The sequence below is a fragment of the Heteronotia binoei genome, chromosome 13, assembly GCF_032191835.1.
Source record: "Heteronotia binoei isolate CCM8104 ecotype False Entrance Well chromosome 13, APGP_CSIRO_Hbin_v1, whole genome shotgun sequence".
NCBI lineage: Eukaryota > Metazoa > Chordata > Lepidosauria > Squamata > Gekkonidae > Heteronotia > Heteronotia binoei.
The window spans coordinates 51142127-51167460 of NC_083235.1; the positions used below are offsets into that span (position 1 = coordinate 51142127).

Here is a 25334-nt window from a genome sequence, read left to right on the forward strand (position 1 = left end):
CACTCTCAGATTCTACCATACTTCACAGAGAGGAAGAGGTAAAAACTGAACTTCTGTGTGGGAATTTGATTTGTGTTTTTAGTTTTATTATTAATTCCAAAAAGGACTGTTCTGCTATTCATATTTCTATGTTTCATTATTGTTTCTTTCATTATTGCTGTTTTGGTTTCATAATTCTGTTCCATTGTTATTTTCCCTTGGTTTCAATTGATTCTCCCCCTCCTTTTTGGGTGTATGCCTTCATGGTTTTCCATTCAAATTGAACAAAACTCTGAGAAATTGTACATCCTCTCCTAGTACACCATGCTGCCCATTTTTCAGGCAATGAAAGGTACCCTTGTTTAACATTAAAGTCTATGGGAGAATTGATAGGAGGAATCCCAAACACTAACAAAGGCAGTAGCAGCCACTGAACTTTAAAAATAGCAGCACATGGAGGAAGCAGATTGACAAAGCAAGGGCAATTGGTGATGCAAGGGAGAGTAAGGCATCTGGGCAGTCAGTTAGAAGCAGGTGAACCTTAAAGTAGATTGGATTGGATTCGGGGAGATGATGGACTGTCAAAGGTTTTTGGTTTTGGCTTAACAGAGTCTGAAAACCTTTGAGTGACAGGCTGTTTGGAATTCCATGGGGAGTCAGTTAAGAAATGACAGTTGGGAACTGACAGTTGAAGAGCAGACAGTTAAGCACTGACTGTGGACTGGGAAGGAGGCAAAAGAACTGAGAGGATCAGAGAGGATCCCCATTCAAGCTGAAAATGGAAATTGCTTGTAGTTATGAGAAGGAATTCCTGCCCAGTAAAAAGAGAGATACCTCTTTAAAAAGGAGTGATTCCTGGTATATAGAAGGATTTGGGGAACTTGGCTATATGTTCCTGCTTTCTGTTCTTTAAGAATCAGTGAAACAAGGGGATCCTCATGAATCTTTTAAGATAGATATTTGCAAGAGTCTTATAAAAAAGAAAACATAGCACATGATATGATATAGTGAAGAGAAGTAGAAGGGAGTATTCTAACAGTAAAGTATTCAGCAAAATCTATAAGCAATTCAGCAAAACACTGCAAAAGTTATTTTCATAACCTAAATAAATAGGCTGGAATAAACAGCTTTAAGGTCACTTCAGGTGAAGGTGTGTATAGAGAGAAGGCTAGGTGTTTCTCAAACACACTGAAGAAAAACATTAAAACCATATCAACTGTAAAGAAAATAACTCTTTAGAAACTTGAGTATGGTAAACTGAGGATAACTGTGAAGGAGATGAGGTTACTGATATCTAGAATGCATAACTTTTTAAAGGACATGATGAAAAGACATACAATGCATGTATAAATGCAAACTGAAAAGAACAGGAGAATCATGAGCAAATAAATCAGGAAATAAAGAAAAGGCTGAAGTATGTGTTTACTGAGGAGGGGTAAGAAACAAAACAGTGGGAACAGCAGTTTCCTATGTGTTGGTGCCAGAGTTCTTAGATGTTAGGATGGACTGTACTGCCTCAGGCTGCAGAAGGAATATCGTTTTTGAATGTTCTCCCATACCAAAAGCAGAGAGGATTCAGCTTGCAAAGGAATTGTTTCATTTGAAGGGGCATTCAAAAATGTGATCTACAGACTACTACCTCAGAACTTTACCTTTCCCACCTCATTCTGTGACATGTATAGATCAGGCCCCATAAGGCATTAGTGATCATCCTGGAATCCAAGTGGCTCAGAGCTTTCTGGTCAGACTCTGGACTCTCTCTTTCTGGCATGTAAACTAACTTGCTTCCATCTGCTGGCCTGATTTTGATGCAACCTTGTTTCTTTGGTGTTGCTCAACAATCCCAACAGCAGATTGAAGCATACATTTGCTTTAATCAAATAACTGCATAATAATTCAACATTGTATCATTTCTTTGTTTATATATTCAGGTTCTGCCACTATATTTAACTACAATATAAACAAAAGGGAAGATATGGAGGAAATAAGGAAGATAAGTGGTGTTTGTCCACAATTCAATGTTCAATTTGAATTTTTGACAGTGAAAGAAAATTTAAAGACCTTTGCTAAATTAAAGGGAGTTCCATCCAATGATATAGAAAAGGAGGTAGGTGTATATATCTATCCCTCTTTTAATGAAGTTGGTAAGAACTTGTCTTACATCCATTTCTAACAATTTTGTAAGTCAAACTAGTAAAACAGTCTCAAATTCTTCAGACCTGATATTCTCATCTGGAACTGACTGAAATCATATTTTTGAGTATTGGGGAACTTCTCGTAATCTTTTTGGAGGTATGAATGGAGATACAATCCCTTTGCTCAGTTAATGTGTTTTCATGCTGATTTGACAGCCTGCCTAACCTTACTTTAAATTTCCCCTTGATTTCTTGGATCTTGAAGAACAGATATTTTCTTCTTCTCTTTCTTGTTGTCTGACCTCTTTTATTTCTTTACACTATTATTATAACTGTTATTATAACAGTTACCTTTGTAACACGTTCAAGGGCAAACCTGGTATTGACTGACAAGGAGCCTGTGGTATACAACACCACAATTAGTTTCAGTAAACAAATGTCACATTCAGGGCAGAACCTGATGCTTTTGTTCCCAGAAATTCTGGAAGGCACCAATGCAGACACAACTAGACAAGAGAGAAGAGCAAGGTCACAAATTGGTTCTGAGTCAGAAAGCCAAGGGTTCTGTCCATAAGACGGGAAAACAAGGAAGGCAGGAATCCAGAAGCAAGACTCAGAATTTAAATGCAACAGAGTGCATTTCTCTCAGTCTCAGAGTGGCTTACAATTTCCTTTCTGTTATGTCCTGCATTCTAATCCCTATGTACAGCACAGCGCACGCTACAGAGGCGACCAGTGGAACCCCACTGGTCCCCGGATGTAGCTCGCTAATACGCACTGCCAATCAAGATCTGTGGCGGGAAGTTTAACTGACCAGGATTGGACCTGGCCTCATGGAGGATTGTTCCGGGGCATGTATATAATCGGGACCCGGCCCGCCATTCTCCCTCTTGTGATGTACCCGCTAATAAAGTATGTTGCCTTCAACACGTCTTGTCACTGAGTACATTACACTTTCCCTTCCCCTCCTCACAATAGACACCCTGCGATGTAGGTGGAGCTGAGAGAGCTCTCCCAGAACTGCTCTTGAGCAGAACAGCTCTGTTGGAACTTTAAACAATAGAAGTTAACACACAATAGAACAGAGCAAAAAACAAACAACTCTGCAATGTTATATTAAGAATTCAATAATGTATATTAATATGCACTGTAATTGCATTGTAAGACACTCAATAAATAAATATCCAACAACAATAATGTGTACATGTATCAGACTGAAAAGCAGGCCTCGGATTCAGCCCTCCTCCTCCCCACCTTGTCCATTGAATAGTAGGTGCAGCTGCATAACAATCCCTGGATGAGCTCCACCACCTATTTTTCTACAAAGCTACCTCTGCTGAAAAGGATTGCATTGTCCAGCTTCACAAATGCTGTAACTGACATAATAAGGAAGGATGAAACTCTGCAGCAGATTCTCTTGCAAAGTCAAAAGTTTGCTTTCATAATAGTCCTAGGCGAGTTTCTCAACCAAAAGCTTATGTCAAACTCCTGCTAGTTCCTCTGCGGGCTGTTGCATTTTCAGTTTTCCACTCTCACTCTCAACGCTTCCACTAGCTTGAGGACCGCAGCGTTTCACATACCAGAGTTTTTTTTCAAGAGACGATATTTACAGCATGTCTGTAATATCCTTAACTAAAGGCATAGTTAAGAATTGTTTGTTTGAAAGCAGTTTCAGGACATAGTTTGACATAAGCAATCTTATGTCAATCCTTTTCAGTCCAATATAGAGAGAACACGTACATGTTGTTGTTGGATATTTATTTATTGAATGCATATTAATATACATTATAGAATTTTTATAACATTTGCACAATTGTTTGTTTGTTTTTTGTGTGAGAACTTGTGACTGACTCAAGGTCACATCAGAAGGTGCACAAGGAGGAGTGGGAATCAAACCAAGTTCTCCCAGATAAGAGACCGCACACTTAACCACTACACCAAACTGACTGTTTGTTTCTCCAGAACCAACTGAGCATAGGAGGCATTACTGATGCCTCCTACACTCAGTCGGTTCTGGAGAGCCAAGCAGTGGTTGGCAGCTTGACTTTTGTTCCAGTTCCTCCATCTGCTGCCAGAATGAGCAACCCTTTTCACCCAATGCACCTTTTGCTGGCTGGGACTCTGTCCAGCTGTTCAGACAGGCATTCCATGGATGCAGGGCCTGACTCCTCCATTTCCTCAGCCTCGGAGGAGGGGGTAGCTGTCTGGCTCATGACACTTCGTCTGTATGTACAAGATACTGGAAACACTGCATTTTAGACTCCAGATTCTATTTCTGTGATCTTTTGGCTTCTTATCTATCATTAGCAATTTTAAGTTTCCAAAGTCATCTATCAATGCTTTTCACTTCTTTTGGCTCCACGAATTGTCTTTGAGCATTCTTCCTTGATAATATCTCTGGTTTCAACCTATAGTTCTTCTGGTTCCTATTCACTTGAACTTAGTAATGAAAATATGTTCTTTATCTCTTAGAATCAGGAAACCATCCAGGGAGGCAGTGGGGCCCTTGGATGACCAAGGCATAAAAGAATTACTGAAAGGATAGGGAAAAGGCTGAGAACCTGAATGCATTTTTTGCCTCCGTCTTCGCTGTGGTAGATGAGAAGTGTTTGCCCACTCCAGAAACACTAATTTTGGAAGGGATGTTGAAGAACCTGAGTCAGATTGAGGTGACGAGAGAGGAGGTCTTACGACTGATAGACAAATTAAAAACTGATAAGTCACCAGGCCCAGATGGCATACATCCAAGAGTTCTGAAAGAACTCAAAGGTGGACTTGTAGATCTCCTGACAAAAATATGTAAACTTTCCTTGAAATCTGCCTCCGTTCCTGAGGACTGAAATGTAGCAAATGTTACCCCCATCTTTAAAAAAGGTTCCAGAGGAGACCCAGGAAATTACAGGTCAGTCAGTCTGACTTCAATACCAGGAAAGTTGGTAGAAACCATTATCAAAGAGAGAATGAGTGGGCACATTGATGAACACAAGTTATTGAGGAAGATTCAGCATGGGTTCTGTAAGAGAAGATCTTGTCTCACTAACCTGTTAGAGTTCTTTGAGGGGGTGAACAAACATGTGGACAAAGGGGACCCAATAGCTGTTGTTTACCTTGGCTTCCAGAAAGCTTTTGATAAAGTTCCTCATCAAAGGCTCCTTAGTAAGCTCGAGAGTCATGGAGTAAAAGGACAAGTCCTCTTGTGGATCAAAAACTGGCTAATTAATAGGAAGCAGAGAGTGAATATAAATGGGCAATTTTCGCAGTGGAAGATGGTAAGCAGTGGGGTGCCGCAGGTCTCAGTACTGGGTCCCATGCTCTTTAACTTGTTCATTAATGATTTGGAGTTGGGAGTAAGCAGTTTGTGGATGACACTAAATTGTTCAGGGTAGTGAGATCCAGAGAGGATTGTGAGGCACTCCAAAAGGATCTGTTGAGGCTGGGTGAGTAGGCATCAATGTGGCAGATGAGGTTCAATGTGGCCAAGTGCAAAGTAATGCACATCGGGGCCAAAAATCCTAGCTATAAATACAGGTTGATGGGGTATGAACTGGCAGAGACTGACCAAGAGAGAGATCTTGGGGTCGTGATAGATAATTCACTGAAAATGTCAAGACAGTGTGTGATTGCAATAAAAAAGGCCAACGCCATGCTGGGAAATATTAGGAAGGGAATTGAAAATATTAGGAAGGGAATTGAAAATCAGCCAGTATCATAATGCTCCTGTATAAATTGATGGTGCAGTCTCATTTGGAATACTGTATACAATTCTGGTCACCGCACCTCAAAAAAGATATAGCATTGGAAAAAAGTGCAGAAAAGGGCAACTAAAATGATTAATGGGTTGGAACACTTTCCCTATTAAGAAAGGTTAAAATACTTGGGGCTCTTTAGCTTGGAGAAACGTCGATTGCAGGGTGACATGATAGAGGTTTACAAGATTATGCATGGGATAGAGAAGGCAGAGAAAGAAGTATTTTTCTCCCTTTCTCACAATATGAGAACTTGTGGACATTCAATGAAATTGCTGAGCAGTTGGGTTAGAACTGTCAAAAGGAAGTACTTCTTCACCCATAGGGTGATTAACATAAGGAATTCACTGTCACAGGAGGTGGTGGTGGCTATAAGCATAGACAGCTTCAAGAGGGGAATGGATAAGCATATGGAGCAGAGGTCCATCAGTGGCTATTAGCACAGGTTATTGTTGGAACTCTCTCTCTGGGGCAGTGATGCTCTGTATTCTGGTGCTTGCATGGGGGGCAGAGTGGAAGGGTTTCTAGCTGCACTGGTGGACCTCTTGATGGCACTTGGTTTGTTTGTTTTTTTGCCACTGTGCGACACAGAGTGTTGGACTGGATGGGCCATTGGCCTGATCCATCATGGCTTCTCTTATGTTCTTATGTCCTTAAACCCTTCAGGAATGTTGCTTAGATTGTATTTTGGTGCTATGGATGTTTAGGTGTTTTTCTTCTGTTTTCTTCTAAGTTTTGATATTAACAATTCATGGTCTGTATCACAATCAACTCCTAGTCTTGTTTTAGAAGAAAGAACAGGGATGTTCCATCTTCTGCTTCCCATTATGTAATCTATTTGATTTCTGCATTGAACGTCTGTATTGAACATATACAATAATCTGTTCAGTTGCCTGGTTAAAACAATTTTATTGGTAACATATGGTAATAAATCTATTTCTTACATCTTTAATAACTTCTTTTATCTACCCCATATATTACTTTCTACCCGCCCCCCCCCCCCCCGTTACTTGACCTCCGCCGGTGTTATTTACTTAAAATGCAAATATTTAAAGGTACCCTTAACTATTAAAGCAAAAATTTATATTCTTTTTCTTTTTAAAACTTAATCATTATCAAAAATTGTCCAATGTCTTTTTATTTTCCACTCTTTTTCTACATATCTTCTAAACTTTTTCCACTCCATCTTAAAAACTTCTAAATCATAGTCTCTTAATATTCTTGTTAATTTGTCCATTTGTTAAATTGTCCAATGTCCTTTTATTTTCCACTCTTTTTCTACATATCTTCTAAACTTTTTCCACTCCGTCTTAAAAACTTCTAAATCATAGTCTCTTAATATTCTTGTTAATTTGTCCATTTCACTCCATGTCATAACTTTTATAATCCAATCCCATTTCTCTGGTATTTTTTCTTGCTTCCACAACTGCGCATATAATGTCCTTTCAGCTGAAAGCAAGTACCAAATTACAGTTCTATCTTCTTTTGGAAATTTTTCCATTTGTAATTCCAACAGAAAAGTCTCTGCAACTTTCTTAAATTCATATCCCAAGATCTTAGAAATTTCTTGCTGAATCATCTGCCAATACTTTTTTGCTCTTTCACAAGTCCACCACATATGGTAGAAAGAACCTTCATGTTTTTTACATTTCCAACATCTGTCTGGCATCTTATTGTTCATCTTTGCCAATTTTTTAGGAGTCATATACCATCTGTACATCATTTTAAAACAGTTCTCTTTAATACTATGACACGTCGAAAGCTTCATAGAATTCTTCCACAAGTATTCCCAAGTTTCCATCTGTATTTCTTTATTTACATTAATTGCCCATTTAGTCATTTGAGATTTCATTACTTCATCCTCTGTACACCATTTTAAAAGTAATTTATACATTTTTGAAATTAATTTTTCATTGTCTCCAAGCAGAACTTTTTCCATTTCTGTTTGCTCTTTTCTTATTTCTTCAGTTTTGATATCATTATCCACCAAATTCTTTATTTGTTGCATTTGGAACCAATCATATTTATTATTCAACTCTTCAGCAGTTTTCAGTTCTATTTTGCCACTTTGTATTTTTAATAATTGATTATATGTGGTGAATGAAAGTTTAATACGGTCAAAGACCAATCAATTAAATACAAATAACTTAATAAGATACAGTCAGGCAATAGTAAAATGGGAATAAAACATACACAGTATAAAATATAATTAGGCAATACTATAATGAGAATAAAACATAGACAGTATAAAATATAATTTCCTCCCCAAAACACTGATTAAATTCCAGAACCAAGGCGTTCAATTGGGTATTCCCCTTAAGAATTGCTTCCGGAGACTTATGGCTCGCGAAGCAAACTTTGCCACACATAAAGTGGTTCCTTTGTTCCTATCAGCCAATAATCTGTCTAGCTGAAATCTAATATTTCTTCCAGGGACACTGGCACAGATCGGGAGTATATACTCGGCCCTAATATGCTGATATAATTTACATTGGAATAGTACATGCTCCCTATCTTCCGGTTTATTGTCCCCACAAATACACAGTCTCTCCTCGTATAATTGTCCTGTGTATCTGCCTTCAATAATAGCTGACGGTAACATATCAAATCTGAGAAGAGTAAATGCTCTCCTATACTCTGCTTTGTCAAGATTTTGCAAGTATGGCATCAGTGTTATTTTATGTAACTCCTCTATTCCTGGTAAATAGCCTTTAAGCTGATTCAGATCATGCTGTCTTTCAACATCCAAGATCCTCTGTTTAAGAAAGGGTTTAACCAGATTATGCTCCATATTGAGCAAAAATTGTTTAGATAGTCCATAATAGCCCAACTTGGACTCCATTTCTCTGATCCACAGAGGAACAAATGAATCTCTTACTATCAGCCCCGCCAAACTGGTGGGCTGAATCATTAGTTTGTACCAGTAGAGAATAGCAGCAATCCACAATCTTGCTTTCACTGTAACCATACCCGTTTCTACTCTGATAAGTGAGTTGGGAGCACATGGAGGGACTTGTAGTATATGCCTAAGGAATTTGGATTGCACTTTCTCCGCTAACTGCCAGAGATGCTGATATGGTGTTATACTCAAAGGTGCCCCATTTGGGCGAGGGCCTTGGCCTTAAAGACCTTGACTGCAGCCGCCACGTTCTGCCCCCCGGAGGTCCAGTAGAATTTCTCTATGGCTCCTGAGCTTTTTGCTGCACTAGTTGTAACGTAGTCCACGTGTGCCTTCCTGGCCCCTGAGGCCTGAAAAACTACCCCTAAATACTTAAAGCAGCGTGTCTGTTCAATAGCCCTGTCGTTTATCTTCCAATGATATACCTTAGGTCTTTTTGCAAAGGCTAAAATTTTTGATTTTGAGTAATTTATTTCAACCTGGTTAACTTGACAGTAATGCGCTAGAATCTCCATTGCTCTCTTTAGCCCAATTGGGGTCCTAGAGATCAGCACTGCATCATCTGCATATAGCAGAAGCGGGATATGCCTATCTGCAATCTTTGGAGCATGCACCTCTGGACCACTTAGATGTTCCCCCAGATCGTTTATAAAGAGGTTGAACAAGAGTGGGGCCAAGATGCAGCCTTGCTTAACTCCCCTCCCTACTTGGATAGCTTTCGTGAGATGTCCCTTCGGATTTATCCTTATCCTGATCTTGGTGTTCCTATATAATGCCTTTATCAATGCCAGTAGCCTCTGTTCGATTCCCATCCCTCTCAGTTTTTCCCACAGTATGTCCCTCTGTACCATGTCAAAGGCAGATTTAAAATCTATAAAGGCAGCGTATAGGGCAGCGGTGCTGTTAGAGGAATATTTGGTAATAAGATGGTCCAATACTACACAATGGTCCAAAGTGGAACATCCCGGTCTAAACAAATCACTTTTCTTCACCTATCTCAGCCGTTATTTTTATTACTTCAGCTGGCACTATCCATAACGGTTTTCTCTCATCCCCATATTTCTTGTATTTCATCCATGTATTTAGCAAATTATTTCTTATATAATGGTGAGAGAGAAAAAACGTCCATCTTCTTTTTTCCATAGTACAAATACGCATGCTAGCCAAATTTATTTCCGTGACCTTCCAGCACTAAGAGTTTTTTATTTAACAACGTTATCCATTCTTTTATCCACACTAAACAGACTGCTTCCTGATATAATTTTAAATTCGGTAGTTGAAATCCACCTCTCTCTTTTGCATCTGTCAAAATTTTCATTTTGATCCTTGGTTTCTTCCCAGCCCACACAAATTCTGAAATTTTTCTTCGCCATTTATCAAATTGTTTATTTTCTTTCACAATGGGAATAGTTTGAAACAAATACATTATTCTTGGTAGAATATTCATTTTAATTGCAGCTATTCTACCCAGCAATAACAAATTAAGTTTGTTCCATTTTAATATATCTTCATCCATTTTACGCCATAGCTTCTCATAATTATTTTTAAATAGATTAATATTCTTCATTGTTATCTCCACACCCAGATATTTTACCTTGGAGGTGACTTCACAGCCCGTTAGTCTCTGTAATTCTTGTTGCTTATTTTTTTTGCATATTTTTCTGTTCAGTTGCCTGAAACACTTTTGCAATGAGCAACTTATTTTTACAAAATTCTATGACTCACTCTCCTACTTCATTTCATGCTCCTAGGCCAAATTTTCCAACAACATTTGATTCTACTTTGTTCCCCACATTTCTGTTCCAGTCACCTGGAGCACATCTTTAGGTGTGTGATCAATTTCTTCCTGGACACTTGCATAAAAGCTCTCAATTTCATCCTCATCAGTGTTGGAAGTTTCTGTTTGAAATTTAATTTTTTGTCTCAAACAGTTCAATGGATAGTTGGATCGAAATGAGATTTGAGAGCCATTTAGTATAAAAACAATTGGGACAGATTTGGGACAGAAAATAAGAAAGCACTAAGATACATCTTACTATGGAAGACTCATGGCTAAGTGTGAGGATACTTCCTTCTTCTTGACCTCTGGCTACCTAGACAAAGAAGTCACCTGACCAACTGACCAATAGCATATACAAACAGTCTTTTCGTAGGCTTTCTTTCTACTGGCAGACAGCCAAATTTTTCTTCCTGGGTCAGGCAGACAATAGAGAAACAGGTGAACACTTTTAACCCTATAATGACTGGAACTTAGAACATTGTAAAAGACATGCAGAACAGATACATAATTCCAACAATCAGCATCTGTAGTTGGGATGTAAACTTGAATGATGGTTGACAGGCTTTCCATGAAGTCCTTATTTGTTCAGACTTTGTCTATAGCCCCTGACTGCTTGTGTTATATCTTGCCTCATTATCAGAGCAACTCCACTGCCTATGTGTTTGTCATTTCTCAAGCAAAATAGTTTTCTGACTGAAAGTGTCCTAATCAAGTCCATTTTAGTTTACTTACACCCAGAATCTCAATGTTTACAAGTTCCATTTATCATTTTACATTTTTGCACTTACCTTGATTCATGTTTCTGACATTGCATTCCTTTTATATATGTTGTACAGCTTTGGACATTCCTTTTGCATCTATTCATGTTAGGAAGTGAATAGCCTTTCACTTTAATCCACTTGCATTAATAAGAACAGTGCTATTCATATTTGTCCTCTGCTCTTCCCCAATAGCTAATGTAATGCCTCCTGACCTTGGGGTCCTGACATCCAGTATTATATCTTGTCCCATTTTGGGTTGTCTCCTCACAGGGTTTTTGAAGTATGAGATAATCAGAAATGGTTTACCATTGCCTGCACCCATCACCATTACCACTGGAACTGTCCCCACTATCAGACTGTATAGCACGTTGTTAATCTACAAGCTATAAGTAATTCTATGGATAAACGTGACAGAGTTTTCAACCAACCACCAAGCTGAAAAGGATGTTAGAAGTATACAACATCCAGCCCTGTAACTAGGGGCTGCAAGGGGAGAGGGCTGTTGTGGGTTGCAGGGGAGGAGGCCCTTTAAATTGTGCAGGAGGCTGAAGACTGCTCCTGCCGCTCCTCCCATGCAATTTAGATCCCCACCGATCAGCTGATTTGTGGGCCCTTTAAATGGCATGGGTGGGGCAGCGGCTGTTCCTGGGTGCCCCTCCCTCACAACTTAAATCATGCAGGAGGGAGAGGGGTCCCCCCAAAAAACTGACAGGGGGCCAGACTCCATGAGCCCCTGGTTAGCTACAGGCCTGACAACATCCCGATTCTGACACTCTATATATTTTCCAGGTGCAAAAATTATTGACCCTATTGGATATGAATGCCATTCAAGACTCCCAAGCTAATTGTTTAAGTGGTGGACAGAAACGAAAATTATCACTGGGAATTACTTTGTTAGGAGAACCAAAGGTAAACCAAATACAAACACCTATTGCATATGATATTTCACATTTGTAGTTCATTTTCATTTAAGGAAGAATATAGTAATTTCCACATCATCCTGACTGTCAGAAGAATGGAAACATTCCAGGCTGTATGATCACACAAAAAAGAAATGTAGGTCTTGGGATCATCATGTTTTTCTCCAATAGCTCTAGAGTTGTATAGCTTTTATTTATTTATTTATTTATTTAATGGACTTATATCCCGCCCTTCTCACCGAAGTGTCTCAGGGCGGCTTACAACATAATGGTTCATATAATTCAATTTAAAACGTTTACAAATACAATTAAAACCATAATTAATAAAACAAGATAAAATAAAACCAGCGGTCTATAAGAGCATTTTTGTTCCATCCAGGGATGTTCTCAGTATCAGTTAGGTGTTATAGGCCTGCCGGAAGAGGGCTGTCTTACAGGCCCTGCGGAACTGCCCTAGGTCCCGCAGGGCCTGCACCTCCTCCGGCAGCTGGTTCCACCAATAAGGTGCCGCTGTTGAGAAGGCCCGATCCCTGGTGGATTTTAGACGGGCCTCCTTTGGCCCGGGGACTACCAGCAGATTTTGTGAGCCGGAGCGTAGTACTCTCTGGGGAACGTGTGGGGAGAGACGGTCCCTAAGGTAGGCAGGTCCTAGGCCATATAGGGCTTTAAAGGTAATGACCAACACCTTGTACTGGACTCGGAATATTACTGGCAGCCAGTGCAAATCCCGGAGCCCCGGCCGAATGTGCTCCCATCTTGGGAGCCCTAGTAGCAGCCGGGCAGCAGCATTCTGCACTAACTGCAGTTTCCGGGTCCGGCACAAGGGTAGCCCCATGTAGAGGGCATTACAGTAGTCCAACCTCGAGGTGACCGTAGCATGGATCACTGTTGCTAGGTCGTCGCGCTCCAGGAAGGGGGCCAACTGCCTCGCCCGCCTAAGGTGAAAAAAAGCGGACTTGGCAGTGGCTGCTATCTGAGCCTCCATCGTCAGAGAAGGCTCCAATAGCACCCCCAGGCTCTTGACCCTGCCCGACGCTGTCAGCGGCACGCCGTCAAAAACTGTGATAGGGTTTTTTCCTTGGGGGATACAATATGTGGATTGGAGCAATGTTCAGAGATGGAGGATTTTGTTCATTGCTCTTTTATTCTATCACTTTTAATAACTCTGCTTTGCTTCTGATCTCAAAACACCTTAAGCTTTCTGGAAAAAAATGAAGTTTTGACATTTGTAAAAACTTAGCTTTAATCATGAAGAAAAATGGAACTTTAAAAATTCTTTTAAAAGATACAACCTTGTTTTATGTTTACATCCTCATAAACATATCAGCATTACATTCAATAGCAAATTTCTGAATAAGTTTGAATTGAAAAAATGTAATCACACTCCATCACACAGCTCCTGCTACTAGATGAGCCAACTACAGGAATGGATCCTTACTCTAGACAACTAGTATGGTCTCTACTGAATGAGCACAAAGCAGATCGCATAACTCTGTTTACTACACAGTTCATGGATGAAGCTGATATTCTTGCTGGTGAGTAGCTTGTAAGTATAAGCAGAAAGTGAATGAGAATGAGAGAGACTATGATGGATAGGTGTGACGGTAAGGTATGGGTTAGACATAAAACTGAAGATGCACAGAGCCTGCATCAGGTGACCTGAGGGTGGGGGCCAGAGTGCTCAGAACTCTCAGAGAGTGAGAGATTGTCAGCTAACGGCTGAGGGAGTCAGTTAGTTGCCTGACAGAGCCTGAGAGAGTTGGTCTTAGAGAGAAGAAGAAGAAGAAAAGCTGACTGCTAGCTCTATGAAAACAGCAAGGGGCTGTGTGTGACTAAAAGGAAGAGTCACCGTGAAGACCTGAACGGTCACAGACACATACATATCTCTTAAGAGCTAGAGAGGTGGTTGAGGGAATAGATGTGGGTCTAAGAGTCTGAAGGGCTGGGAGTAGAGGCTCCAGTCGACTGGAGAGACTTGGCACATCATACCCAAGAGGCCAGCCTTGGCTTTTGTTGGAGAGTGTATTATATGTGAACTGAAAACCTGAGAGACCTAAGAGAAAGAAAAAGATATATTAGAAAGCCTGAAACAACTGAGCAACTTGTTAACTGAGTGAGATACTTTATAGCCCGTGTATATATCACCCATATTTCCAGTTAAGACTTTGTGTTTATAATAAATATCTGTGGTTTACGTTAAAGTTCTCTGGTGCCTATAATTTGGGAAAACTGTCAAAGCTGCTGTGGTCCCCTACGAATTAGAATTATATATCTATCTGAAACAAAACCCCCTAAGAGACTAGAAGAGTGAAATCCATATCATACCCACCCCTTTGAGTTCTATAGTCCTGAGGTGAAAGTTTAAAAAGGAAGATCTGAGGAGAAACTGAGGGGCTGGGGTAGTCATAAACAGCACATAGAAGCGATCCAGTGGGACCGTGAGGCGGGTGCTGTCATAGTAGGGTAGGTACTTTGGTTTGAATGGTATTTTCTAGCACTTCATCTGGTTTATTCCTGCTTCTTTAAATATGCATGGTAGCAACCAACTCTGATGCATGTTCATGCAAGTATCTGATTTGAGTCTTGGCTATTACTGAATGAGTTCTCTACAGAAGGATTTTTGTACCATTGCCTCTTCAGACCGAAAAGCTTTCATCTCACATGGCAGGCTGAAATGCATTGGTTCATCATTGTTCCTGAAGAAAAAGTGGGGCGTTGGCTATCACTTAAGGTACTTTGAATTTTGGCAACATTGTGTACTTTTCCTCTTTTTGAAATGGTAAAATTTTGTCTTCTCCTTGTATAGACAGATAAGTATTTCTTTATGATTTACAGATAACTTTTCATAACAGGTAAGTATCTCTTATGATTTACTATGACAACTTTAGTAGGTGAAGCAATAGTGTAAGAGTTTAGGAACAGTCCAAGTGACAAAGCTTGTAATCCTAAAGAGTAAACCCTATTGAATAACATGGGAGCTGACTGGCTTAAACTTGCCTCCAATGTAACTGGGAACATATATCCTTTATATGAAGTTGTTTGAAGACCAGGAGATTGAGTAAACTTAATCTTACAAACCTGGGTTGAATTGGCTCCCTCCAGTTGCATTTTGTGGTCAGAATGCAGGGAAAAGCAAGTCTAGACTTTTTTCCTATTAGGATAATTGTCATCTGTACATTAGTAAACAATGTCCCCGAAGCACAGCCAGTTACCTCTTGCAGTTTGCTTTCTGCAAACAAACAAACAAGAGACCTGGGGTGAAAAGCTACCCCAGGACTCTATCAATGTTGCACTTGGTTTAGTTTTTCTACCCCATAACATTTATTACCCAGAGAACAATTTTTAAGTGCTCTGCAGAGATCAGACCTCCATGACAGCCTGAAGACCCTTTCTGAAAATCTGGAGAATATTTACCTCCCCACTGAGAGATTATTCATGGGATCTAAAATACTCCAAGGTACCCAAACTATAGAAGTTTTCCCTTAAAATTCATGAAAACTTGTTAGTTGTTTAATGGCTTAGTCAGAGGTGGTCAACGGTAGCTCTCCAGATGTTTTTTGCCTACAATTCCTATCAGCCCCAGCCATTGGCCATGCTGGCTGCGGCTGATGGGAGTTGTAGGCAAAAAACATCTGGAGAGCTACCCTTGGCCACCCCTTGTTTAGGTTGAAAACATACCTTTTTTTGTTTCAGAAATATATAAGAAAGTATAGCATTGTAAAGGAACCATACAGGTGTGAATTATTCAACATGCACAACATGCAAAAGGGGAGAGGTGAATCTATGCAAAAGAAACATTCTGCTTCATGTCAAAATGTATTTTCAAATTCTGAATGTTTTAATACTATGAAACACAATGACCGTTGATACTAGAAACCCCCCCCCCCCAGTTGGCAGGCATTGTTACCACTAGATATATGGGTAATTTGACCTTGGCTTGAAATACATCCCCAAATTAATATGTGTACATTTTCTCATAGGTCAGTTAGAGAGTTTAAAAGCTGCTATTATAAATATCAACCCTGTGTTTATTATCTTGTCCCCTCCCCTGTAGTAATGAAGTGTATTTTCATGCTCCACATCATTAGCTGTTTTTGTCATGTGGGGATACACTACATGAAGACTTTAGATAACTTTAAAATGCTATTTCAGGGGGAAAAGGGGGGGATATATGTGGGTGCTGCTTTTAGCAACTGTCCTTTGGTTTTGGTAATTTCTAAAAATTTTGGTAATTTATAGTTTTGCCCATAATCTCACAAAATCTGGGAGACACTGGCCAATTTGACACTGGGCAAAAAATCCAGTAATGCTGCACTTCCGAAAGTGACCATCTACATTACAATCCGCCTTCACTTTTGTTTTGCTCCGGTGTTTTAACTGTCATTTACATTTAAAACCCTGAATTGGCTCTGAAAACGTTTTCGCCACTGAGTTGCTGCTGACTTTCCAAAAGACGACTTTTGAATGAGGGTTTTCCAGGAAGCTTTGGATCTAAGGCCATAAGTGTAAATGTTTTACTTCTGTTTGGCACATTGTTTATTTAACAACAGCAAATGTCCTTTTGAGCATCACTTGCTACTAGCAGTTGGTACCTATGATGTTTCTCAGACCTATAGATCAGCTTTGACAATCTGATTTGTATTAATAAAATTGTTATAAGTTGTTATAAGAAGTAGTGCGTGTGGCTAAAGTAGAAGATAATATAGGATAGAATGCTTAGGCAAAGTAGTTCTTTTTAAAAGAAAGCATCTGCGTTGACTCCACAGGACAAAAGGTGCTGAGGCCATAAAGATGATATCTTTCCTGGGAAACAGGGCAATAAACTCCTTTCTCAAGAAAGAACAAAGGAACTCTCAAACCTGCCCCCCTTCCCCACTCCATGGTTTCAAGCAGCTTTTAAGTTTGGCATGCATATCTTGCAGAAACTTATAATGACAAGAATCGCAGTAAAGCAAGCAAGTGTAGAGGAGAAAGTCCAGGAGCAAAATTTTGAGTGTAGATGAAAAAATATACTCCGAATTTCTAGAAGGCGATTTCAGTGCTCAGAAAATCAGACCCCAACATGAATGTAGAATTAGCCACTGCTTTAGAAATACTGAGATAACACATTTCTTTTGCTCCAGTTCCACACATCTGAGGCCTTGTGGGTCTAAACTAGATATTGGATAGCTGCAGAACCTTTTTTGAGCAGGAATGCACAGGAACTCAGTTCTGCCCGGCTTGGTGTCAGGGGGTGTGGCCATTAAGCAAATGATTCCTGCTGAGCTTTTTCTACAAAAAGAAAAAAAAAAGTCCTGAATAGCTGATTCAGAAAACTTTATCAGTCAGTCAGTGCAAGCTCTGACTATTAGTGTTTGGCTAAATGCATTTTTAATATGAACAGAATGCAAGTAAATGAGTTTTGTGACTCTGAAAAAGTGATGTCCCATGTCAAACAACGCATTCCTGCTGCCAGATTATCAAGACACCATGAAAGTGAGCTGATTTATACTCTGCCCTTGGAAAATGTGGACAAATTTCCAGGTAATTATGCATCTAAATGAGTAAAGATACAAAATTTCAGAATTACTGAGTTGCTTTTCCTTGTATGCAATTCATTATTTATTTGATGTTATTTCTCAAAATGTTATTCTTTTAAAATTACAATTACATGGAATCTTACAAGATCACACTAATCATCCAAAATCCTAATCTTAAACTGAAAGTACAAAACATAGTTAGGAATGTGGTTTTTTCCCCCCTTCTGTAGATCTGTTTTGTGACTTGGACCATGAAACAGATCTAGGGATTGTTAATTATGGAGTTACTATAACAACTTTGGAAGATGTCTTCTTGAAGCTGGAGGATAATGAAACACCTGAAGAAGGTAAACTGTTTTTTTGGAAGTGATTACTGCTATGGCTGGGAAATTATTGTTGGGTAAATAATGCACTGAGGTAATGGATCGTTATTTAAATGAAAACTCTTTATCTAGATCTAATAGGAAGAGGGAACAGGATGGTCCTAATAAAATAACACGTTTGTAATACTATGTATTTATTCTAGAGTAGACTTGCATATAAAACGTGGGTGGCGGCTGCAACAGGTAGTGAGAGTACAAGCAAATAGCAAGGTAGGCAGGCAAGCGAGGCTAATAGACAGTTAACCTCTTTTCTATATTCCTGACAGGAAGAAACTGAACACTAGCTAACCAAAGACGTTGATAAGTTAAAACCACCCAAACACTTTATCAAACTCACCAATTAAAAGCACAGGATTGGCTCTGAGCCAGGTTGTCCTTCCAGGTCAGGTCTGTGCTGGAATGAAAACATATATGTTAACCCTATAGTGACTGAAATTTAGATCTTGCCATATCCCAACAACTATGAGGCTGGAGATAGCACATAGGCAGAAAAAGACCAGTCTGAAAGTATCACCACTCCCTTTCCCAGTTTTTCAGATCTGAGAGGAAACTGGAGGTCAAGCTGCATGTTACATTGTCCAAGAAATCAGCATGGGGACTTGTAGCAGGATGTTCTATTAAGAAGGACCTCAGGTGCCTAATACTGGTCAGAACCTCAGCAGGAGGGAAGGGAAGGGCCTTCTCAATAGAGTTCCCATGAAGAACTTGCTACTGGCATATGTCTGCAAGTTCCAGTGGTGAATTTATGGCCAATGTAATATGTAGTTTGGCTGGAGAATGAGCAGTGCAATGCTGATGGTGGCCAAGGAGGACTGGGGAAAGCATAAAGCAGTAGTATAGGAGACAGGCAAAGGGCAAAGAAGTTTGTATAACCTTGCTGTTACATTTTGATTCTGCATTTTGAAAACTGTCTTAGATTATGGAGTATTTCAAAGAGAGCAAGCGGAAGAGGAAAGATGCAGTGCAGATGAAATGGAACAAAATCTGCTATTGCTCTCTGATGCAGGAAAGTCTACAGTAAGTGGCACAGAGCTCTGGAAACAACAAGTGTGTGCCATAGCAAGAATGCACTTCTTACAGCTCAAGCGTGAGAGCAAATTCTGGAGGGCCATGTGAGTTTCTATTAAATTTACCTGTTCCTAAGTATGTCAGGGATGAAATGATATATATTAGAAAAATTAGAACTATGGAGAACCATTTATTGAAGATATTACATAATACTAGTATAGTAATGGTATAATTATGACATACTAACTTTGAAGTATACCAGGTTAGCTATAGAATGATACAGATGGGAGGAACATAATAGGTATTTTGGTGAACTCATTTTCAAAAAAAGGGAGTGGAAATTAGAAGGTTTGCAAAACAATATTGTTAACCATATTGGTACATGTATTGGATAAAAACTCTCCTCTGCACATGTAGGGTCAGAATGGGCCATCTTTATTTAGGACTTGAACAGCCTAGTGTATACCCAGGACAAAATTGCTACATTACTCCAATGAAGAAGAAAAAATAAGACAGAAGGAGAATCTCAAAAAGATTGTATCTTTCCCTAGCAAGATACAAGGCTAGAAAAATGAAATGCAAGAAGAGCAGATACATAAAACAATACTGAAATATAATAATACAGTCCTAGCAATGCTACCCTTGTTGCCTAACTGGGATGAATGGAGAATTTATTGGGATATTTGGTTAATATAGCAGAGTTTTGCTAAGTCGTAGAAGTGTGAGTTTGAGTTCAGTAATTTAATCTCCCAATAAGTATATTGCAAAAAAAGATAAAATTTAGTTATTCATATAGATCCAGTTCACATTCAGGCTGCAGTCAAAAGAAGCCTAATCTAAGGAGTACTTTCCCTATCACAAATGGCCAGCTTGTCTGGCATCACATGTGTGGGATTATAAGGGCATTGCATCTACAGAAGAGACTTGCAGAGACATATGTCTCTATGGGAGGCCATGTAGAGATAGTGCGAGGACAAAGCAAGAGAGAGAAAGGAAGTTAGAAGACAGCTCTAAGGTTAAGATAAGGAGAGGTATCCCATTCAAGAAGATAACGCCTATATGCACTTGCAGGTTTCAAGGAGGAATAAGGGAAGGTGATGGAAGGAGTAACACCTGAAAAACACAATATTTTGGTGAAAACATGGCCACAGCATGTTTTATTGAATATATACCACCAAAGGAGCATTGGCACAGCATGGAGATGGATCCATCACTGGGCAACCCACCTGCTGCCCAATAATCACACTCCCAGCCTCCCTACTGGGGAATAAACTGTGGAGTTGGAAGACCTGGGATCCATGTGGGTGCCAACCACTGTATGTTTCCTCTGCCACCTTGTAGTGGAAACCAGCTAGTAGCCCTTGTCAGGGCATGTGGCTGAGTGGCTCCACCCCCAAGACCCTTTAAGGAAATCCCCAAAACCAGGGGAGGTGGGTATGCTGGCATGGCCTCCCCCCCACTCCAGAATCCATTCCAATGACCAAGCCTCCACAGAGCAGGGAGACCCCCAAGTTTTGCCCATGCCATTACTCCTGTAGCCAACCCAACAAAGCATCACAAATCCCATGCAACTGGATACCCATACGCCACTCTGAGAAGTGCACAGCATCAGAACTAAAGAGAACAGCTTGCCAAAAGGAAATGTCTGGGTGCCCTATCACCACCCCACGAAATGTTGTAATAACCTGCAATTCAGTCTTGCAAATTTTTCTTCTGGCCAAATTCACTATATCCAGTGAGAGTGCACTGACATCACTCAGTGTTCTAGCAGACATGACCATAGCAGCATTGTTCTCAGGAGTCTGTGATGCAGCATTTGGAGGTCAGCAGTGATGGTCCGAGATAAGATGACACCTTTTTGGTGGGGAAATCATTCTATCAAAGCTAAACAATGATGGTGTCTGGTGAGCCACAATTGCAAGCCTCATTTGATAAGCCAGAGAGAAGTGATGGCCACCTCATCTCTCATCCCCAATTTAAACTTCCATTTTTTACCTTTAAAGCCCCAAATGGTGTGAGGTTAGGGTACTTGAAGCACTACCCCCTCCCACATTGTCCAACCCACTGGTTTAGATCTGCCTTATAAACTCTGCCCTCTTAGAAACTCAGCCTTCAGAGCTGGAGTGGGTGACAACCAGAGACAAGGCTTTTTCAAGAGTGCCACCTTGATTGTAGAATGCTCTTCCACTTCAGACTCTCCTGGTACATACACTGCTTTCTTTTAGGTTCCAGGCCAAAACGTTTCTGTTTATTCAGACTTTTATCTAAGGAGCTGATCTCTTAACAGTCTTTTAGTCTGGAGACAAGGCATAAAATTTAGCTAAATAAATAAACATGATAGATACCTTGTGCAGAACCTGTGTAGATCAGCTTTCTGTATATTGCTGCAAGACTGGCTGTTTCAGCTCCTGATAAAATATGCAATAAGCTGACATTTTGGCTTTATTTACGGTATTGGCTTCATGCTGTTTCTGCTCTTGAGGCCACAAAAGACACGTTATATCTGGAGTATTATTACTGTCACGGTGCCTCAATTCATTAGTGCAGTAAGGCACTTGGCCATGATGCCATTTCTTTCCTATGTTTAATTTGCATCACTTCTTCATTTCAGGTTTCTCCTTTCTGGAATTGTACTCATTCCTTTTTTGATACAACTGACAGTATTTCTTTTGTGGAAGGATGTACATAATATACAGTTGTATTCTGGCCTTTATTTTGAGCCAGAAACTAAGTTTGAGACAGGATTCTCTGGGCTTCTGATTCTTAATGATACAGGTAAAGATACAAAATAAAATACTGTTAATTATTTTGTTTACAGCTTTGTTCCTTACCTTTCTGCTCAGTCAGGGCCACAAAGGTGGTTAACAGGTAAAGCAAAGCATTATGACAACATGTCATAGAGAGCCAGTTTGGTGTAGTGGTTAAGTGCGTGGACTCTTATCTGGGAGAACCGGGTTTGATTCCCCACTCCTCCACTTGTACCTGCTGGAATGGCCTTGGGTAAGCCAAAATGCCCTCAAAATGAGGTTGGGGAATTGTCAGGTGGGCACCTGGCTCACTCAGGATCGTTTTACCTGTGTATACAGGATTAACCGTCCAGAAAGTAATGCTTAAAAATATAGGGACTCTAATTAAGTAAAAACATTTAAAATTTATTAAAGTCTAAAGGTGCCAAATTCTGCTGAGAATTCCAGAGTGACAGAAGGAGAGGCATTTTGTAGAACCTCAGCCTCTCAGCAGGGAGTTATTTGCAAAACTTTGGAGCTGCACATGGAGTAGTCCAAGCACATAGAACTATGCTGGGGCTCCATGGTTTGTGGCAGCAGAAGTGGACTCCTGGGCAGGCAGCCCTGCTCAGAGGCTCATCATTACATTTTTAAAAAAAGAATCGAGGGGTCTGAGTCTTTCCTGGCCTTGTTCATTGGGATCTGTGTTCCTCGAAGACATCTAATGTCAGCTTGAGGGAAACCACTGCTTCCCTTTAAACTTTATTGATCAAGAGGAAGCAGTAGAACTCAATGTAGTCTGTACTGTAGGCACTGGACGTAGCAGGCAGCTGGTTTAAAGTCACATGGGGGGTGTCCAGTTTGGCACCCCCCACAGGCTGGCGCCTAGGCAATTGCCTAATTTGCCTAATGGCAGGGCTGGACCTGCCTCCCTGGCATTTTCCCAAGCCAAAAGGGCCACAGCAGGAAGTTATTTGCATTAGTTAAGGGCTGTACATGCCACATGAGCTCCAAAGTTGTGCCAGTCCCCAGGTAGGGGCAGGGAATTCCCTGATTTTGGGAGCTCCCCCAGATGCCAGCCAGCTGGCCAGGAGGGGAAGCCCTGCTCCAATCATCCTTCATGCCCCGTGGGCAATGTATGCACTTGCCCCATGAGCAATGAGTTCACAGCTTGGAGGGCAGGCACACACAGCACCCACTCTTTCCACATGCTTGGAGGCACATGTGGTGCACAATCTTTTTGAGTGGGGGCTGCCAGCGCCTGCCTTGCAAGCTGAAATTTTGTGGCTTAGAGGGCAGGTGCGCACAGTGCTTGCTTTCCTCCCTCCAACCATTTAAAGGGAAGGTGTGGAAAGAAGTTGATTGGATGCACCTTTGTACTTGTACTTAGTCTTTGTTTTTTTCTGCCTCATTTCCGCTCACAAGCAGATTGCCTATTTTGGGAGACATGTTTGTTAAATTGGAATGAGATTTTTCTTGTTCCAGTTCTTTAATGCTCTGTCATTTGTTTCTGCCAGAAGTTTTATTCCTTTCAACATAGTGGAGTTTCATTACAACTGAAAGCATCTCCAGCTCTCTGCATGACTCAATCACCAATACAGAAATCTTTTTGTGACCAAGTGCTTAAGGTTTTCTTGGAGGACCCAAAAGATGCCCCCCCCCCAAAAAAATAGTTTCACCTATAATATAATAATCTATAACCTTCTGTTACCATCATAACAAACTGCTGATCCTTGACAGGGCACCATTGGTGCTGACACCATCTTTTAAGAGTACGGGCATGACACTGGATACTTCTCTCTTGAAGTAGGTCCAGATTGCACACATTGCAAAGGTGGTGTTTTCCCGTCTCCATCAGGCTTGGCAGCTGGCTCCTCTCATGTCATGCCTGGACCTAGCTACAGTAATCCATGCAGTGGTCACCTCCAAAATAGACTGCTGTAACTATGCTGACCTACCCTTGAGACTGACCCAGAAACTTCAGTGAGTGCGATTGCTGGCAGGAATGCCATGAATGTCACATATCCAGCTGGTGCTGCACCAGCTACACTGGCTCCTGCTGTGGTACCAAGTGAGATTCAAGGTTTTGGTTTTGACCTTTAAGGCCTTGAACTGTCTGGAACCAACATATCTATGGGACCACCTCCTCTGATATGTCCCTGGAAGAGCACAACTCTCTGGTGATCCCTGGTCCTAGGGAAGTCTGGCTGTCCTCAACCAGGGACAGGACCTCTTTGGTCCTGGCCCTGATCTGGTGGAACTCTCTGCCAGAAAACATCAGGGCCTGCAAGGCAGAGATGTTCCTTCAGGCTTTTGGTTTATCAAGGCTGGCACCTTCCCTTTCTCACCCCCCCCCCCCCTCCCCATCAGCATACCACCCAGCAGTCTGGAACCTCAGAAAATATCTATAGGATGTCATCTAGACTTTATACATTTTAATAGATAGTTGCTGTTTTTATCTGATTATTGTATGTTATTTTCATATTGTGCATCACCCAGAGCCTGGCACAAGCTGGGGTGGGCGATAAATAATCAAGTGGATGACGATGATGAGGGACAGGACTTTAAAAAAAATTAATCTTGTTATCAATACTACGTGTGTTATAAACAGAATTGTCAATAAATAATGAAGCCTGTTTTAGCAGCTAAGCAAAATGATATGCAATAAACATTAAATGATATGCATTGATTATTCCAGTTCTGTTTTATGCTTCTTTTCATGACTTCTCTGTTTGGGGTGGCAATTGGATGTTTCACCCTCATCTAAAGGGACCAATCAGCTTTACTTTCTTCTTAGGTGCAAGTATTGATAATTTTATCCAGGCCGTGAAGAGTCAGAATATCTTTGCAGAAACAGCTGCTGTTAGTAATGTTGGTGATCAGCTAATACACAATGGAGCTATAAAAGTGGCCCTGGAAAAGGAGGTAAATTTAATGTTGATTTACTTCTTGTGGAAGTAAATAGGAAGGCTACTTATTATAAATAGGGATGTCACAGATGTATGAAAATAATAGACTTGCGATAAGACTATTCCTTGTTTGCTGTAACCAAGTATACTCTGAAATTATTGCTCTGATGTTAAAATCCATATAAAAAGAAAGTCATTAATGAATCATCAGTTGAAGGCAAAAAAGACTTCAGAAATGCACCATGTTTCTTTATCAATGAACTATTTTCTCTGCTTAGCTCCTTGGGCATATTATACTATGAGAATTCATATAAATAGAACAAACGGCCAAACTAGATTTCTCAATGAATTATTTTTTTTTCAAGCATTCGCAACTGATATTCACATTTGGCAGCCCAAGGGTAATTGAAGCTGGGGGTCATTTGGTTATCTCTAATCATATGGCTTCCTTGAGATGCTCAGTTGTCCGCCCCTGCCCCAAATCTGTTGTCCGCCCCTGGCCCAAGAGAAGCCAGGCTATGTGTAACGAGATCCAGGGCTTTTTCGGTGGCAGCGCCAGAACTTTGGAA

At 40.5% G+C, this 25334-nt stretch overlaps 1 protein-coding gene across 1 annotated transcript in view; it reads left to right on the plus strand.

Moving 5' to 3' along the window:
• LOC132581053 (ABC-type organic anion transporter ABCA8-like) overlaps window positions 1-25334 on the plus strand; it is a 135133-nt gene that overhangs the window by 45582 nt on the left and 64217 nt on the right. The window contains exons 12-20 of the mRNA XM_060252091.1: window positions 1911-2086; window positions 12090-12209; window positions 13617-13755; window positions 14861-14951; window positions 17604-17743; window positions 17970-18086; window positions 19039-19234; window positions 21742-21905; window positions 24654-24781. Coding sequence (XP_060108074.1) covers window positions 1911-2086; window positions 12090-12209; window positions 13617-13755; window positions 14861-14951; window positions 17604-17743; window positions 17970-18086; window positions 19039-19234; window positions 21742-21905; window positions 24654-24781 — 1271 coding nt within the window. The remainder of the gene's footprint in view (window positions 1-1910; window positions 2087-12089; window positions 12210-13616; window positions 13756-14860; window positions 14952-17603; window positions 17744-17969; window positions 18087-19038; window positions 19235-21741; window positions 21906-24653; window positions 24782-25334) is intronic.